This window comes from Berghia stephanieae, chromosome 1 (genome assembly GCF_034508935.2).
Source record: "Berghia stephanieae isolate SIO BIC M18660-M18661 chromosome 1, UCSD_Bste_1.3, whole genome shotgun sequence".
In the NCBI taxonomy this organism is placed as follows: domain Eukaryota; kingdom Metazoa; phylum Mollusca; class Gastropoda; order Nudibranchia; family Aeolidiidae; genus Berghia; species Berghia stephanieae.
Genome location: NC_088360.1, coordinates 115,816,436 through 115,834,349, shown reverse-complemented (window position 1 = coordinate 115,834,349; position 17,914 = coordinate 115,816,436). Strand labels below are relative to the sequence as shown.

At 34.6% G+C, this 17,914-nt stretch overlaps 1 protein-coding gene across 1 annotated transcript; it reads left to right on the top strand.

The window, feature by feature from the left end:
- Positions 1–4,964: 4,964 nt before the first annotated feature.
- Positions 4,965–17,863, top strand: LOC144962841 (zinc-regulated GTPase metalloprotein activator 1-like). The gene is made up of 13 exons (XM_078896165.1): positions 4,965–5,160; positions 8,451–8,537; positions 9,417–9,513; positions 10,466–10,617; positions 11,032–11,069; positions 12,290–12,336; positions 12,693–12,779; positions 13,558–13,602; positions 14,511–14,567; positions 15,259–15,319; positions 16,013–16,147; positions 16,704–16,830; positions 17,685–17,863. The coding sequence occupies exons 1-13, from the start codon at positions 5,073–5,075 to the stop codon at positions 17,762–17,764; spliced, it is 1,101 nt and encodes a 366-aa protein (XP_078752291.1). The 5' UTR covers positions 4,965–5,072; the 3' UTR covers positions 17,765–17,863.
- Positions 17,864–17,914: the final 51 nt, after the last annotated feature.

The window sequence follows — 17,914 nt, the reverse complement described above, 5'->3', positions numbered from 1 at the left end:
ATGATGATGATGATGATGATGATGATGATGATGATGATGATGATGATGATGATGATGATGATGATGATGATGATGATGATGGGATTGATTATGATGATGATGATGATGATGATGATGGTGATGATAAGGAGGAGGAGGAGGAGGATGATTATGATGATGATGATGATGATGATGATGATGATGATGATGATGATGAGGGGGAGGAGGAGGAGGAGGAGGAGGAGGATGATGATGATGATGATGATGTATTCCTGAAACACAATTCATTGAGTTGATCACGTCAAAATTAGGTAAGCGTGAATTCTTATTTTTTAATGTAATGATTTGAGTTTGTGCTTTTCTTCCCAGTAGAAATTTTCCCATAAGCAAATTTTTGATCTTTAAAAAAGACAAAAATAAATAAATAAAAAAATAAAAAATAAATAAATAAATAAAAAGTAGAATGTTTTTAGGAAAAAAACAAACAAACAAAAAAAAAACAAATAAACAAATAGCATTTTCAAAATGGAAACATTGCAAGCACTTAACTTGGTATTGCAAAAGATTTTATGAACTAGATAGTCATGCACATAAACTTATACTTTAGTCGGTATACACTTCGTTTATTCACTTCTTCGCCCGTTTTTATTAAACAATAAAAATAACAGATGGCATTTGTACAGAGCATTTTCAAAATCATATAAGGCTCAATGCGCTTTACAGTGGTTGAAAATTATTTTTTTAAATACATCTCTTGTGCCACAACCCTCTTCCCCCCCCCCCCTGCACACACACACACACACACACACACACACACATGCGCAGACCTACAATTGAATATTCACACAAAGTTTTATAACCATGAATTATGTCTCAGATTACAAATAGGCAGAGATAAAAAGGAAATAGTTTAGTTTCGATTTAAAATAATTAATAGTTGGTTGTTCCCTGATGGTCCATGACAGAAAGGATCGCCTGCCAAAACAATTGTATCTAAAAATATGAACTTAAAGCTCAGTTTTATCAGATGATAACTTTGGTGATCTGGAAGGTGTATAAGGATGTAATAGGTTTTTTTAAGTAGACAGGAGCTTCATAATTTAAACATTTAATACATGTCAATGCAATTTTGTAATTTAATATCTCTGTGATTCGTAGCCTGTACAGTTCTATATCTATATTATATTTGATCTGTAAACGTTATTGTCCATAATATTGATTTTTTAAAAATTAAAGTATCTAGAAATATAATCCATTACCAGGGACGGCTGGTAATAATGGGCAGGGTGGGCAAATACCAGCCTGTTTTTTCAAGTTATAAGCTGTATTACCAGGTCCGAAATAATCAAATTTAAATTAGATAATTTCAAAAGTTACTACTTAAACTTGATACTTCGTACTGAAATCAATTTGTGTGTATTTTTGATAGATTGCGAATCACCATGCCCCCCGTAATGCAAAAACCAGGATACGCTCCTGTTCTTTTTATCCCCCCCCCCCCCCCCCACCAACCACTCCACTCCACTCCGCCCACATCGTCATCTCATCGTCACGTCGCCTGACGGTGAACTAACTCAGATTTTTGCTGTCTGGCCTCTCTAGTACTAGGTCGGGCTAATTCAAATGAGCCCACCTTAATAACCAGTGAACACTAGTGCCGCGCTGAAGACCGGTCTGGACCGCGGTCCGACGGTCTTTTAGCTGTGAACCGAAGACCGGTCCCAGAGGGGAAGACCGGCGCCGGTCCTCACTTCTTATCACCTTTCAACTAGTGCGGGGCGGTCCTTGCAAGGACCACGGTCCTACGGTCTCGCGCCATAGCCTACTACTTCCCCAGCGATTCGTTGCTTCGGTTGCCTATCTTCCACCAATCACCACCCATCCCACTTAATTAATCGCACCCACCCCCCTTTACCATACACTAAACGACACAGACGACCATACAGGCAGACGACCACCAACCTCCACTCCGCAAACCGCCCTTTCGTGTGTGAGATGGGGGGAACAGGAGGCGCACGCCTTGGACGATTCCATTATACGGGGTAAATTTCAAAATTTACTACACCATAATGATCGCAATGACAATGATCTATGGTGAAGGCATGACCCCTCTTCTCTAATGGGTTATTGTTTGAAATGTATGTGACTACAAAAGATGTGTGTGTTTGTGTGTGTGTGTGTGTGTGTGTGTGTGTGTGTCGAACCTAGCAAGTAGCAAATCCGATTTTTTGTTTTCTTTTGTCCATCTCTTGTCACCACTCCTTTCTATCGCAGTGTTGTCATTTAAAATAATACAATAATATTAAAATTTCGTTTGGTGTTATTACTAATCAAATAATATGAGTTTCATTAGTTTCTTCCTTCCAAAAAACCCAGTTATAACGTCTGAATTTTAAAAAAGTCCAATAGAATATTTGGGGACCCCGATAGCTCAGTTGATAGAGCACTCTCTTTATACGCAAAGGGCCAGAGATCGATCCCGGGTGCAGTCGATTTTTTTCTGAATCCCTGTCTACTCAGCAATGAAAAGTCACCATCGACCCCTCTTATCACCTCATCCACCCCCTCTTATTATAACTTCACGTCTCTCTCTTACTCTTCAATGCTCGCTGCCCTCTAATGTGTGTGTGTGTGTGGGGGGGGGGGGGAGGGGGGTAGGAGTTGCGTGTGTGTATCAACGCCACGAACAACTCGATCAACGCCTTGGGTGATGCCATTATCTCCGTTAATGGGGATAAATTTCAAATTTTATTAAATTATCGAAGTAACAATGAAGTACGGTGAGCAAATAAAGAAGGCATCACCCCTCTTCTCTAATTAGGTTACAATTTGAAATGAGTGTGACTACTCCGTGTGTTTTACTCCTGTAGGCCACGGTTTTCATCGTGTAGCGGTCTTTAACGGTTCAAGAATGAACGATCCCACACTCTCAAAGGTCAAACCGGTTCGAATTTCCAACAGTCTCTCAGGAATGTTCAATGTCGAAAAGGACCGGTCCTAGGACCGGTCCTTGCGGTCTTCATTTCCCAAGGACCGTAGGATCGTGGTCCTTAAGCTTGCCAAGGACCGCCCCGCACTAGTGAACACTGAATAGAGCTTTTGGCAAACGAACTTTTTCTTATTTATTGCCTTACTTGTGCTGGTACCATTGATGTAATGACTTTGGGAAGGTTCCAGTATTGAATTAAATTTATTAACTTACTAATATTATATCAATTTTAGTATTAATTTGTGTTGTTTTTATATATTTGTTTATCCATTTAAATTATTTCTTTTTTTTTCTCGTTTTTTTTAAGTACTTCTCAAAACTCATTTATTTAAATTGTTTTCTTATTTGTTTTTTGTTGTTTTTTTTGTTTTTGTTTTTGTTTTTTAACAAATTAATTTGTTAGTTCTTTTTTTTATTATTATTCTAAAGTAATTACCGCTGTATTTTTATTGCCAGACTAAATAATTTTGCAAAACAATGTAATTTTCTATTGTATTCCCTCTAATAAAATAAAACACTTTTATTCAAAAGTCACGACTAAATAAATATATAAAATACAACCACCATTTTGGTTTTCTCAACAATTGAATTAGTATACGAGAAATACTCTTCTGAGTAAGGAGAGAGTTGAATTCTAAGTTATATAGGAAATAAATACGTTTAAAGGAAGGGTGGGCAGATTCCGTACTTGCCCGTCCTGAAGCTAATACATAAGATGGTTCGCGACGAAGAGGCGTGAAGCTAGGGGTTGGTTGGGGAAGGATTAAAGATAACACGGTCCTTATTGTGATAGTATAACGAATGCATGAGGAGAGATTGGTAACATTCTTTTGTCTTAATTGTATTATGTGAATTATTGGCGAAAGCCTAAGATTAAATAAACTTTGTAATATCGTATGGTGGTAACCATCATTGTCGACGACATCGTCGTTGTCATCATCATCATCATCATCATCATCATCATCATCATCATCTCATCATCATCATAACACAAACAACAACAAACACACAACAACAACAAGTACAACAATCGTCTCCACAACTATCATTCTAACCAACAGCACCACCAAAACCACTATCATAATTACATCCTCCCTCACCGCCTCGTCTTCCTCCTCCTCCTCCACCACCACCACCACCGCTACCACTATTCCAACCACTACCACCACCGGCACAATCATTCTAACCACCAAGACAGCAGTAAAAATGATGCAATTTCAGCTCTGAATGAAACTCGAGTCATATCGCTGTTGTTGCTTCTCGATGAAAACTTTAAGGTTACTACATACTACTGAAAACCTGTAATGTAACAGAAATATTAATCTAGCCGTTGAGGGATTAAAGCATCTCTTTAATTTTTCGAGTGAACAAAATGGACTTCTATTGTCAAGGTGTTGTCGCATTATGTCTCATCGCTTTATTTTTTTAGTTGTATTCTCTTTCGTGATTATTTTTTGATTACGTTTGGAATAATTAAAATCTACTGGTATTGTCATTTCATTGTGAATGTGATTATTTGTGGTTGAAATATTTTTTTTTAAAGGTGAAAAAAATATAATTATAATTAAAAAAAAAAAATAATAATATATAATAATATATATATATATTTTATTATATATATATATATATATATATATATATAATTTATATATATATATATATATATATATATTATATATATATATATTATATTGACCGGATCATCTTTGCCCAACCACTGTAAATAGGCTAGAACCGCCACTGTCCATTACAACAATGTTAAATGAAGCCTACAATTATGTTCGGTTATCAGATCTGCGAAATATTATGCTGACGTTGGTTGAGAGCATAGAATTAAACGAATAAAATTCCTTGGTTGAGAGGGAATCAAGGAATTTACCCAATTCGTTTAATTCTATGGAGGGAATTGAAAAATTAAGAAATTAAAACACGATACTTTCACTCCACGGAAGAAGTTTTTTAGTGTTACAACTGAATGCTACAACCACAAATAAAATCAAAGGGTCGTAACTAAAAGAAAACAAAATCTAAAATCAATAAGCACCTTATTCAGTCATTCCAGTAAGCCGCTTTAAGGAACTTTAGTGTGTATCCAACAGTAAAAATGAGTGACGATTCAGATGAAGATATTCCACAATTGGTTCCATCTCAAGCTGGAAAAGTACCAATAACAATAATAACCGGATTCCTGGGTAAATAATGTTTACTTCATCATGATCAATGCTCGTTCTCAATTCTCAGTTGAAGTTGAGAACGACGTCTCGACTGTTGATTCAACGGAGTGCTTATTTGCAGTAGACGTCTAGTTTTAATTTGCTGTTGTCACCCCAATCCAATCTATGAAAATTTCCCCACCTCTCCGGCTTGATCAGTCGTTCACATCTTGAAATCTATCAGGACTCAAACTCAAACCAAAGCAAAATATTCTACATTATAACAACAATATTAGATTAAGCTCAGGCATTGCGGCATTGGCATTGGTACAACAGCGAGGTTCCTGACACCATCTTGCCTTATTTATCGGAGACCAGGGTTCTGTCGCCATCTTGGCTGTGCTTTTCATATTATAGGAATAAAAAAAAGGAGGGGGGAGAGCAGATAGATAGAGAGAGAGAGAGAGAGAGAGAGAGAGATGTCTAATTGGCAAATATTAGTATCAGATTTCTTTTTTCATAATTGGATTTTCCTTATTTTGAATCACAATTGTTTATTTTCATATTTACATTTGGATTTCTTTTGAATTTTGTGCATTTCTTGGACTTATCTGGAGTTTTGATTGTGAAAACTTTCGAGTTTAGAGTTGGGTTTGTTTATTCAAAGTCTGATTAATTATCCACGTGAATGTAATTTTAAAATGTTCTGGCCACATATAGTGATCACTGGTGAAGCATCAGGATGGAAACCAGTTCTATCTGGGATCCCTCAGGGTAGTGTCTTGGGCCCAGTTTTATTTATATGCTATGTAAACGACATGCCCGAAGCAGTAAACTCCTTCATAAAAATCTTTGCAGACGACGCCAAAGTTTTTTCATCTGTAAATGATGTCAAAGAAGCTGGCCGACTGCAAGATGACCTAGACACACTTCAGTTGTGCTCTAAAAAATGGCAACTCCATTTCAATGCAAACAAATACAAGGTTATGCACCTAGGGAACAACAACAGCCAATATGTCTACAGGATGAAGGAAAGTAAGGGATCTGAAATCAAATTGGAAAGTACTTTATGTGAAAAGGACCTTGGTGTATATGTGGACCCCAAATTCAATTTTAGCCAGCACTGTGAAAAGACTGTTAACAAAGCAAATAGAATCCTGGGACGTGTCAGATCTTTCGACTATATAGACAAACCCATATTAACCACTCTTTTTAAAAGTCTAATGCGATCACACTTGGAATATGGAAACTGTGTATGGTCCCCCATCAATAAACCAGATGCTTTACTAATTGAAAATGTCCAACGTCGAGCCACCAAACTTGTTCCCGAAAATTCAAACCTCAGCTACGGAGATAGACTCAGAGCATTAGACCTCCCAAGCCTCATGTACAGAAGACTCAGAGGAGATCTAATTGAAACTTATAAATTGACCAACAGTCTCTACAAAGTAAACGTAGAAGATTATCTCACATTTAATAAGGACAAAAAAACAAGAGGCCACTCTTATAAACTTGCCAAACAAAATTGCCGTTTAAACATCCGAAAAAATTTCTTTAGTCATCGAATTGTTGATACATGGAATAGCCTGCCTGAAAAAATAGTTATAGCGCCAAGCTTAAACAGCTTTAAAAGCCAAATTGACAGTTTCCTGCAGGATCTAAAATACAGCACCGATTTCCCATTGAAGCCAACCTTTCGACCTCCAAAAGTTGGTGGAGACCAATCCAAAGACCATCAACGGGCCACCGGCCCTCTACAATGAACTCAAACTCATACTCACATGTATAATAAATTTGGTTCCAAATGAATAGAAAAATAAATGATCAAACAAACTGGCCACATTTTTTTGCTTAACAACTTTTTGGTGGCCTCTGATGCCAAGACCATTGAGAAGAGACTAACAGATACCTGAAGACACTCTCTGAGTACTATTCGAAGAGCTCAATGTCACCCAGTAAAAACTCATGTGTGTGCCTTCCATTTATACAACTGCCAAGCCAACAGGAAACTGAACATGTCCTGGAATGGGATCATATTGGAAAACAACCCCTTCCTCAGTGTCACCCTAGACTGCACAATGTCCATCTCTCAGCACACAGTGAAAGCAAAAGCAAAGGTGGCCACAAGAAACAACCTCAGAAGAAAACTTGCAAACACTACATGGGGAGCAGATAAAAAAAAAAGAGTCAGGACAACTGCACTAGCCTTGCTATTCATCACCCGAATACATCTCACCAGTCTGGGCAAGATCCTACCATGCCAAAATGATGGACCCTGAGCTACATAACACCTGCCGGATCATTACTGGTAACTTGAAACCAACTGCAATTCCAGTCCTCCATTGGCTGGCTGGCATTGCACCTCCCCACATTTGAAGAGCCACTGTCTCCAAAGCTCAGAAATATAAACAGGAAATGAACCCAAGGCACCCCTCCATGACGACAACCCAATGAAAAGGAGAATGAAGTCTAGAAAGAGCTTCGTGATGGAAGAAAGCATCAACCCTGATCATGCAGCTGTATACAGACGGAGGGAGTGGGACAATCATGCACAGATCCAAGAGAAGAAATGCCCTATGGAACTGAACTCCCCAGGAATGAATGGGTAACACTGAACAGAGCACTGACAAAACTTAGAAGAACAGCTGGTAGCATGAAAAAGTGGGGGCTGGCTGAGAACAGCTTGTGTACACCTGGATGCTCAAAGCAGACAATGGAGCACATCCTTAGAGAATGCCAGGACGGGCCAGCTGCACTGATCATGATCTGAGTCTGCTCCCCAGATTATGTGGAGTGGGTTGATGTTGGAGCGACAAGCTATGATGATGAAAACATCTGGTAATGGTCTATAGGTACTGGGTTACTTAAGCCTAAGTGAGCATTGTCACCTCATCTCAGACTATGTGAAAATGTGTAAGGCAGCAGTTATGTTTCCAAGATGATAAAAAGCTGCCTAAAAAGAAAAAGATATTGCTATTATTCTCATTTTAGCATCTAGTTTCATAAGGATTAGAAGGCCAAGACCCTGTCTAGTGAGGTTCCCCATTAATTTATCATATAACTTAAGAAGATAGAGAGTCTACATTTGCTTTTTACTCCTTTTAAAAAAATGATAAGCAGCTCTTAGAGAAATGCATATCTCACTTTATAAGGTTTGACCACATTTTTGTTTCCTATTGTTTATCATTAATGCTTTTTTTAAAGATATGGAAACAAACAATTTTGTTTCATGTGACACTTTTTCCTTTGTTTGTTTGTATTTTAAAAAAATAAAAAATCTTAATCTTTATGCTCATATTTTTATTTTTACAAGATTTTTCCATTTACAGGTTCTGGAAAGACAACCCTGCTGAATTATATCCTGACAGAACAGCATGGCAAGAAAATTGCCGTTATACTGAATGAATTTGGAGAAGGTAATAAGAGGATGCTAACTAGAATTTTTGTTGTGTAAAGTTGAAATGACAATGGTGATAGTTTAATATAAACAATGACAGTGGTAGTAGTATTACTAGTAGTAATAGTAGCAATAGTAGTAGTAGTTGGCGTTGTTGTAGTGGTAGGAGTAATAAATAGTGGTAATAGCAGTAGCCTTAAATACAGCAATGTAGTAGTAGCAGAAGTAGCAGTAGTGGTAGTAGTTGTAGTAATCCTATATGCAGTAATAGCAACAAAAATGTGGTAGTGGTAAAAGTAGTTGTAGCAGTTGTTGTTGTTGTTGTTAAATGTGATAAATTAGATTTTTATCTTATTTATCTTTTACAGAATCACAAGCCATTCAATATATCAAGGTTTTTGTTATATATATGCTAGCTGATTAGAGGCACCTCACCACCACTATAAAATGAATATACAATGCAATTGAAATTACATGAGTATCATATAAAAGTATTCTTGTAGAACCAAAGGCTCATGGGGCCAGAGTCTATCCAAGTCTCTGTAGTGTTAAACGATCAATAACAATTGATCTGCAATCTAGACTACACACTTGTCTATCGCAAAGCAATTTCCATCAGGTCTAATAGATTTAGCTACCAATGAATGAAGACAGAGGGGTCAGAAAAAGAAAAAGAAAAAAACTTTGATTACACCCAAGACTGGTGCCAGTCCCTTGTGAAATAGGTGCTCAACAACTGAGTTATTGGGACTCCCAGGGTCGTACATGATGCAATAATATTCAGAGATATGAGTCTATTAAAATGTCCAATAACTTATTATCTATCACGCTCACAGGACTCTATTTCTTGTTTAAAATATTCATATTTATGAAAATTTAAATGATTTTGTATTTTCAGGTGACTCCATAGAAAAGTCAATGTCAGTTGGCCAAGATGGAGAACTGTTTGAAGAATGGCTGGAACTACGGAATGGCTGTTTGTGTTGTTCTGTCAAGTTAGATCCTCTCTTTCTCTTTCTTGTTTTTTAATGATTTTTATTTGTATATAAAATTTTTAAAATATACTCGAGTACAACTGAAATTGGGTAATTGTTGTTGGGTTATCATTATGCAAAGAGCATTGGACAGGTCTTTAAAAAAGGTTGTACATTTATATAATAAATTTCCTCAAATTCACCAAGCTCAATGCACTCATGCTTCATTAATTTCCAAAGCAGGCCATCTGGAATTACACTTCCATTTTATATGGTACAATAAGATACCTGTCCGACATCGCTTTCTTTCATTAAAAGATTACACACTGTACCATTAAGACACTAATGTCATCTTATGATTTACTGAGTTGTTGGTACAATGGGTAGGAATCTATAAGATTTGCAGACAAGCAGTGATGGCAGAAGATGACTATAAGACAAAGGAGGAGGGTTGCCTATTATGCCAAAAGGCCAATCTCTCCTCCCAATAACGGTTGGATAGCTAGGTCTAATAGACCATTATCTTATTCTTAGAATGGCAAGTACCATATACCGTTAACTTCATAACCTAAAAACAGATTCCATGGCTTTTAAAGGACCACAAGAGATAACAACGTGATTTATACTTGGAGAGAAAAAGAAAAGAAAAAAATAATGATAATGATACCACGGAATTAATTAATCTCACCCAGAAAGGAAAAACCATTAAGGATAAATTCGATTAATACTTGCAGTGTAATACTTCTTTTGTTTTGTTTTTAGCTACTCTTACAATGGCTGCAACTGGGTTTTGTGTATATTTTGGGCAATTTTGTAATGACTTGGCTTGACTTTAAACTGCTTTTGGCTTTGTTGCTTTCATTTTCATATACAGCATTCCCTAAGTCTCATTTGTATGAACTATAATATTTGTGAAATGTTTTCCATTGTTCTGCCTTTTATAGCTATTGATATTGACATTGTAAATCCACAGAGATAATGGTGTGAATGCAATTGAGAATCTTATGACTAAGAAAGGAAAGTTTGATTACATATTATTGGAAACGACCGGACTGGCAGATCCTGGACCCATAGCATCTATCTTTTGGATTGATGAAGAATTATGCAGTGATATTTATCTAGATGGTACACAAATACACATATTCTAGAGCTAATACTGTCATAAAACTTTTTTTTTAAGTTTTAAATTTTTATGCACCGTACTTTGGCCAAATATTAAAGTCCCTTATTTAATTTGGTTGAGAAGATCATGAACGAGTTAATTGGGAAGAATAAGAATTGAATTGAATAAGGGGAATATTATCATAATTCTATGAATAAGTCAGGTTATTGATTTTTCTAGCAATGTTGAAATTTGAGCCGCATTTTTTTGTCCAGAATTTATGACTGATAATTATCATGATAGCGTATTCAATTAGACCTTTTTAAGTTTCATTATTCTGTTAAGGTTAAAAGAATGATTTACACAACAATGCTCCATTTTGATTTTTTTTAATGCTTGATCTTTTTACTTTTTCGTCTCCTTTTATTTCATTTCAGGTATTGTCGTAATGGCAGATGCTAAGTTTTCTATGCGGGTAAGCTCTAAATTCTTATAATTTTATACGTCATGTTATTTTTTAAATATAAAAAAATGATTGTAAAAAATATAGGATAGCGTTGTTATTTTAAAAGAAAAGATTACATATGGAAACAAATGACAAGCTTAAAATGTTTTAGTATATATACCAGCATACCTTAATGATCAGTTAAAGGAGTTTTGTCTTGAGCAGATGATGCCAAATATGGAAGCATAAATATTATGTTGAGGTTAGACAGTGATGTAAGTGAATAATTATCAAATTAAGTTTATAAATTTAATGTCATAAAAATGAAGTCCTTCAGAACCAGTAGGCCTGTGGAGAAGGTTTATTCCGGTTTCTAGAATGTGAAAGAATAATAGAAAATGTTTGCCACCCTTTGGACAGGATGCTAGTACTTTCTCTCAGATCTCACCGACCCTGCTGCTCAATCACTGCTGGGTGGAAAGGGGGGTCAGAAAAAAAATTGTGACTTCACACGAGATAGATCTCAGTCCATTTTCATGTGAAGTGAGAGCTCTACCAACTGAATTGAAATTCTCTACATTAGAGGCAGATTATAGGTATTTTGAAGGCCTTGGAAAAAGAAAGATAATTAGAGGAAAAAGAAAGATAATTAGATTATCTATAAGCTTAAATTGTAAACTCCTTTCGTGAGAATGTAGTTGGATGGATAATACAAAGTGAAAAAATGAAAATCATGCAGATAACGATTTTTCACCTCTACCCACTTGTATCTCAAATCTAGCTCATGCGACATCCGAAGGGTTTTGCAAAAATCAGCACACAAATACTGTTTCATTCATTTCATTTGATCCAACTGATATGATGTGCTTTTCATAATGGGGGAGGGGGGGGGGAGATAATCTGTTTGCTTCTAATTGTCTAATTTATTTTTACTTTTTCTGTTGTACTTGCATTTGTCTTAAAAAATCACTGGAGTTTTATTGAATTCTGTCTTACTATTTTCCTCATATATGGAAACCATAATGTAGAAAACTGTATCTCAAAACAATCATTTGTTTGCCAATCAAAGCACAGCAGTTAACAGTTAGCTGTAAACAAAATGGTGTGTTTAAATTCTTCAAGGGGATTGCAACTTTTACAGAGATGTTGCCTTACTTGCTTTCCATAAAAAATACACGATTTTAAAGATGATAGATATTGTATGTATAATTAAATATATTTGTTGTTTATTTACTTTTCTCTAAATCAAGCATTTACATGAGAAGAAAGAAGATGGCTCCATCAACGAATGTCAGAGGTTGGATATTCGGTTTTTTTTCTTCTTTTTTATGTTTCGTTTTGCAAAAGAGCCCAGGCATATTTCTCATTATAAAAGATGTAGAACGAGATTTCTCATTGGCTCTCAAAATGATTTGTAGATAGTACCCACTGAATTGTGTGAAAAAAATGCTGACTATGATTCAAGTATTCATTTAAGGAGGTTCTTGGATCGATCTTTGTTTAACTTTCTTTTTTCTAAAATAACACATTGGCCTTAGATTGATAATAGATGGTCATAAACCACAACACATGTACAGTGTTGTTTTAAGCTTCTTTTTTTTTTTCTGTTTATTTATTTGTTTTGTTTTAATGTTTTTGTTTCACTCAAATCAGGCAACTTGCTCTGGGAGACGTTATCGTTGTAAACAAGACAGACTTGGTAGAAGATACAGAATTGAACACATTGAAAGAGAATATAAAGTAAGTTTTCTCTGAACTCTCTTTTCTTAAGATCTAAAATAATTTGTATGATACAGTGCCAGATATAGAGTATTAGCTATACATATGAAAAAAAAATCATGCTAAAAAATCCGTCTTCTTCTATATCATATTTATCTTACGCTTTTTTATTTCTTGTTTTTGTTGTGTTTTTTTTGTTTTGTTTTTTTTTTGCTGCTAATGAATATATTTTTGGAATTCACCACCTATTTAAAATCTAAAAATGATTACATGATCTCTGGAGCCTCTTTATTATTGGTGGAGCAATGGGATGCTTGAAATTATTTAATTGAATACAAATTTCCAGTAAAACACATCTAATCTTTTATTTACTTTTTCAAGTCTTTAGATTTTTTTTGAAGTACAAAACGACAGCAGTCAGTTGCCATATTTTGTGGAAATAATTTATTACATATTACCACCATCTTTACTTTGTTTTACAATTCAATGAAACAGGACACATTTTATTATTATTGTTGTTGTTGTGGTGGTGGTTCTTCTTCTTCTTCTTCTTCTTCTTCTTCTTCTTATTATTATTATTATTATTATTATTATTATTATTATTATTATTATTATTATTATTATTATCATCATCATTATTATTATCATTATCTTAATTGAAACCACTAAACATCAATCTCTATAATAATATATGAACGAAAATCTTTTCTGTATAAACAATCTTATTCATCAAAGACAAGAGGTGTTTATGGGTGCTTTGGTCTGCAGGCTATAGTATCTAAAATTATGTAATCCACAGGTCAATTAACAGTTTTGCCAAGGTGATTCAGACGAACTATGCGAAGTAAGTGTTTAGCTTGAATAAAGTAAATCATTATTATCAGTTACCGCTCGCCTACGAAAAGCCCCAGGACAAAGGCAAAACTTCATGTTTAGCAGCTCAACTGTCGAATTGACTTTTTATCATTATAGCATTAACTACTCTCTTATTTGTGAGAATATTTATCATAAATATGTTTATTTTAGGATGTTAAACCGTAAAATTAACCTATTTTTGAAAAATATTCTCATAAATTGAATACGCTTTTCACAGACAAATCTCTATTTTCCTCCTCTTCCCCTTTGTCCTTTTTTTTTTTTTTAATTCTCCCTTTTATAGTGCTTTTGCAATAAAATGTTTGCTCTTTCTAAAAAATTTATCTTTCCTTCCTTTCTTTAACCTTATCACCAACAGTGTAAAATTATGTAACAAGAAGTTGAAACAAGTTTTTGTGGTTACTATTTATTTGTAAGGCTTATTTTAACATTGAATCACGGAAATATTTGCTCAAAATTTGCATAGATGAAATAAACAGTTATACCTCATTCGGCTTGTTGATTACCTATCAAGTGATCTTACATATATTTGTGCTTTTTAAAATATTATGTATACTAATGGAGGCTATGTGGTCTAGTGGTATGACACTCGTCCTGGGTTTGAGTCCTTTGAAAGGCTCTTTACACACATTCTCTCACCATAATCAGGTGTAAAATGAGTACTTGGCTCTAAACAGCATTGTCTCTGTTGGAAAAAATATTGTAATCCCAACATGTATCATGTATCGTCCGATATGTTAAGCGCTGTTGTCGGCTAGGGATCCCTTTGCAAAGCACTTTTACCATGTTTAGTGAATATTGTTCTATATAAATGCTCTTGTTTGTTTTGTTTTTTTGTTTCTTTGTTTTTTTAATAATTAAGTCTCTCTATTTCAGGATAGACCTTGACGAGATTTTGGATATAAATGCCTATGGACTTTCAGGATCAGAAAAGTGAGTTTAGATTCCTTCTTTGCCACATGAAATGTGGAAATTTAAATTTCATCTTTTACAGTTACATAAATGTATGTGTATATTTTAAAAGACTAATTTCACTTTCAGACAAATTGTTTTAGACCTCTTTCTCGCTCTCTTTTCTGGATACTTTTAGAAATTGATCCATTGACAATTTGTTAAGAGTCCTTCAGAGCCATTAGGCCCTAAGAACTGGAGTTTATCCCGGTTTTTATAGCAATTTCTTGCTATCCTTTGGATAGGATGCTAATTCTGTCACAAAGAACTTTCTGCCATATTTAACAGACCCAGCTACCCATTCAATGCTGGATGGACAGAGGGGGCAGAAAAAAATCTCGACTGCACCCGGGATTGATCTCGGTCCCTTTGCGTGTGAAGCGAGTGCTCTACCAACTGAACTATCAGGACCCTCATTTCGGTAGAGTACTAGACTCTCACAATCAGAAGTATCTTAGATTCTGGAATGGGTTGATGTTAACTCCAGCAGTAATGTGGAATTTGGATGTTAGATATGGTAGATTTACTTCGCAACCTATCCAAAGGGTAGCAACCATTTGGTACAGTCCATTTAATAGTTCAAAAAATGTGATAAATTCAAGCACTGTAAAGACTACTATATTCACTATATTACAAGATGTTATTTTTTGTTTTGTTTTTGTTTATTTCTCAGAATGGAGGACATATTTTTGCAAAGAGGTTATTCCATAAATGATAAACATAAAATTGACAATGTAAGTTTTTGAGAGTTATTTTTATACTTTTTTTTATGACGCTTCAACTTCAAATTACAATTATTTTGGTGTAATGAACGACACTGAACAAATATAGTTCTGGTTTGTAAGATTTGAAAATAAAGATACAAACTTGATAAATTGTGTATTCTTATCAACCTAGCCGAAGGCAAAAGAACAGCACATTAAAATCTAAGTCCATCTACCTTTACACCCATTTAAGAAAGAGAATACAATAATTTCTCAACACTTTCTGTTTTATCACCAACTGACTGACGTGCATGTCTATATCAAATTAAAGATCAAACTATTTGTTTTCATCCAAATTTACTAATTTACCATAATATACGTATATACCCTTTTCCTATACGGCAGGATAATGGAAGTTTGCTATCCATTCCTCTTCTGGATTTCAAGAAAAACTTGTATATCCATGCAGTCATAACCAGAAATGACGAGCATGCCTATATCAAATCAAAGCTCAAACTATAAGCAGCATTTAGAAACCTAAGCGACCTTATTGTACTTTTCTACATGTAGTTCCTTTTTAACTGTTCCTTCTAAGCATCGGTTAGGAACTCATCATTGCCAAAATTCTTTGATATTGTCTTTTTGGCTCTTTCCCATATATTCTGCTTATAATAATTGTCTAAGCCAAATTTATGGTCTTGTATATTTGTTTTTTCATAACAGAATGTGGGCACGATAACAATTGAACTGGACGGAGATCTCAGTAAACAAAATCTGGATAGATTTTTACAAGATGTTTTATGGGAAAAAAATGTGACTAACTCTGAGGGAAGTGTCATGGACATACTTAGATTGAAGGTAAGCTTTCACTTGCCAGTGTTTTTATATCTTATACAAGTGAGCTTTATAATTATAATGGTTTTTACATGATATCGATTTCAACAAAGGATATTTTTTCAAGAGAACAATAGGTGGGGGAGGAGGTACGGATTTTTCCTCCTTTTGTTTCAATATATGACTTTAAATCCTATATTCTTTAAGATGAGCTAAGACAAGATGAACTTTATTTATCCACTTCAGGAAATTTACGTTTGGTATTGAATTTGACTCGTGAATCATGAATAAACAATGTTATTAAAATCTTTCATAACTATAGTTGTTAACGCCACAGGGCTAAGGTCTTGTAAACGATTAATGTTCTATTTCTGATTCTTCGCATCAGGGACTATTTCAGAGGTCTTCCACAAATAATGAACAAGTTAAAAATATAAGTAAAAACATAATCCATCTGGTTGCATATAAGTTCAAGTTTTCCTTTAGTGTGATCAAAACAATTTTAAATAAAGAAGAAATAAAATTACTTTTTTTTTCTTTTTATTTACTAATATACGTTTCATTTTTATTTTCTGTCCAGGGTGTCATTTCAGTGACTGACTGTGCTAAACGTCTTGTAGTTCAAGCTGTACACGAGTTGTACGACTCACAGTTTACGACGGACTGGGGAAGCACAGAACAGAGAAAAAGCACTATAGTTTTTATAGGTATAGAAATTAACACAATCTCCTTGATGTTGTTGGTTAGAGTTGACCTGTTGAAGGGGCAGCATGTCTCAGCAGTAGTCTTTGCTCTGTGTCTGACAGGTATCAATTTCGAATATCCACTGCACTGTGTAACCTTAAGCAAGTCACCTCGCCCTAGCTCAGTTTGCTGTGCTGCACCGTGGCTGATGCCTAGGTTATACTAGTCTTCCCTTAGAATATGACCCTCTAGAAAATTTCCCATATAGAATGAATAAAGGGAATTTTTATTTTAACATTTTTTATTTTATTATTGTGCAGCTGTACAGGTGATGAAATTTCTGACTGGAGTCACTTGATCATTTAGTTAAAATAATCTTAGTGGCAATATTACATGTGCTCATTAATATAGACGAAATTCTGGAAAACATATTTTATCATAATTTTGTATAATTTATTAAATATTTCTATCACTAAAAGATATCTTAAATCATTTTATATTTCAGCACTCCGCTTTTGGAACGCACATTTATTGCATGTCAAATGGTCGGAGAATTTGGACATATTTTTAATCCTGAAACATTTCCTTCAATGAAATGGACAGTTTCTATGTTTTTGTCCCTCAGTGTCCCTCATACTAAATATGATTTCGATTAGATTTTGAAATGCACTTAGAGTCTGTTGTTATGAGATAACGCTCCATATAAACATCATGTATTATTATTATGATTATTATTATCATTATTTATTATTGTTATTACTATTAATATTTATTATTATTATTATTATTATTATTAATTCACATTTATTTATCAAAAATAATTTAGTACAAAGATGAAATCACATATTTTTACTGCCTTTTTTTTTCAACCTTTAAGGGAGGAATCTCGACAGCAATATTTTAAAACCAAAGATAGAAGCATTGAAGTGTTCCAATGATGTACAACCAAATATATGATGACAGTCCAGATCGTTCAAGAGTTAACCAGTTTAACATTATTTACCTATTGTGATTGTGTTTGCAAATAAAAGATCCTCCAAACGATATTACATCAAACCAATACCTTTTTTGGTACTTTTATCACAGTTGGTCATCGCTAAACTTGAG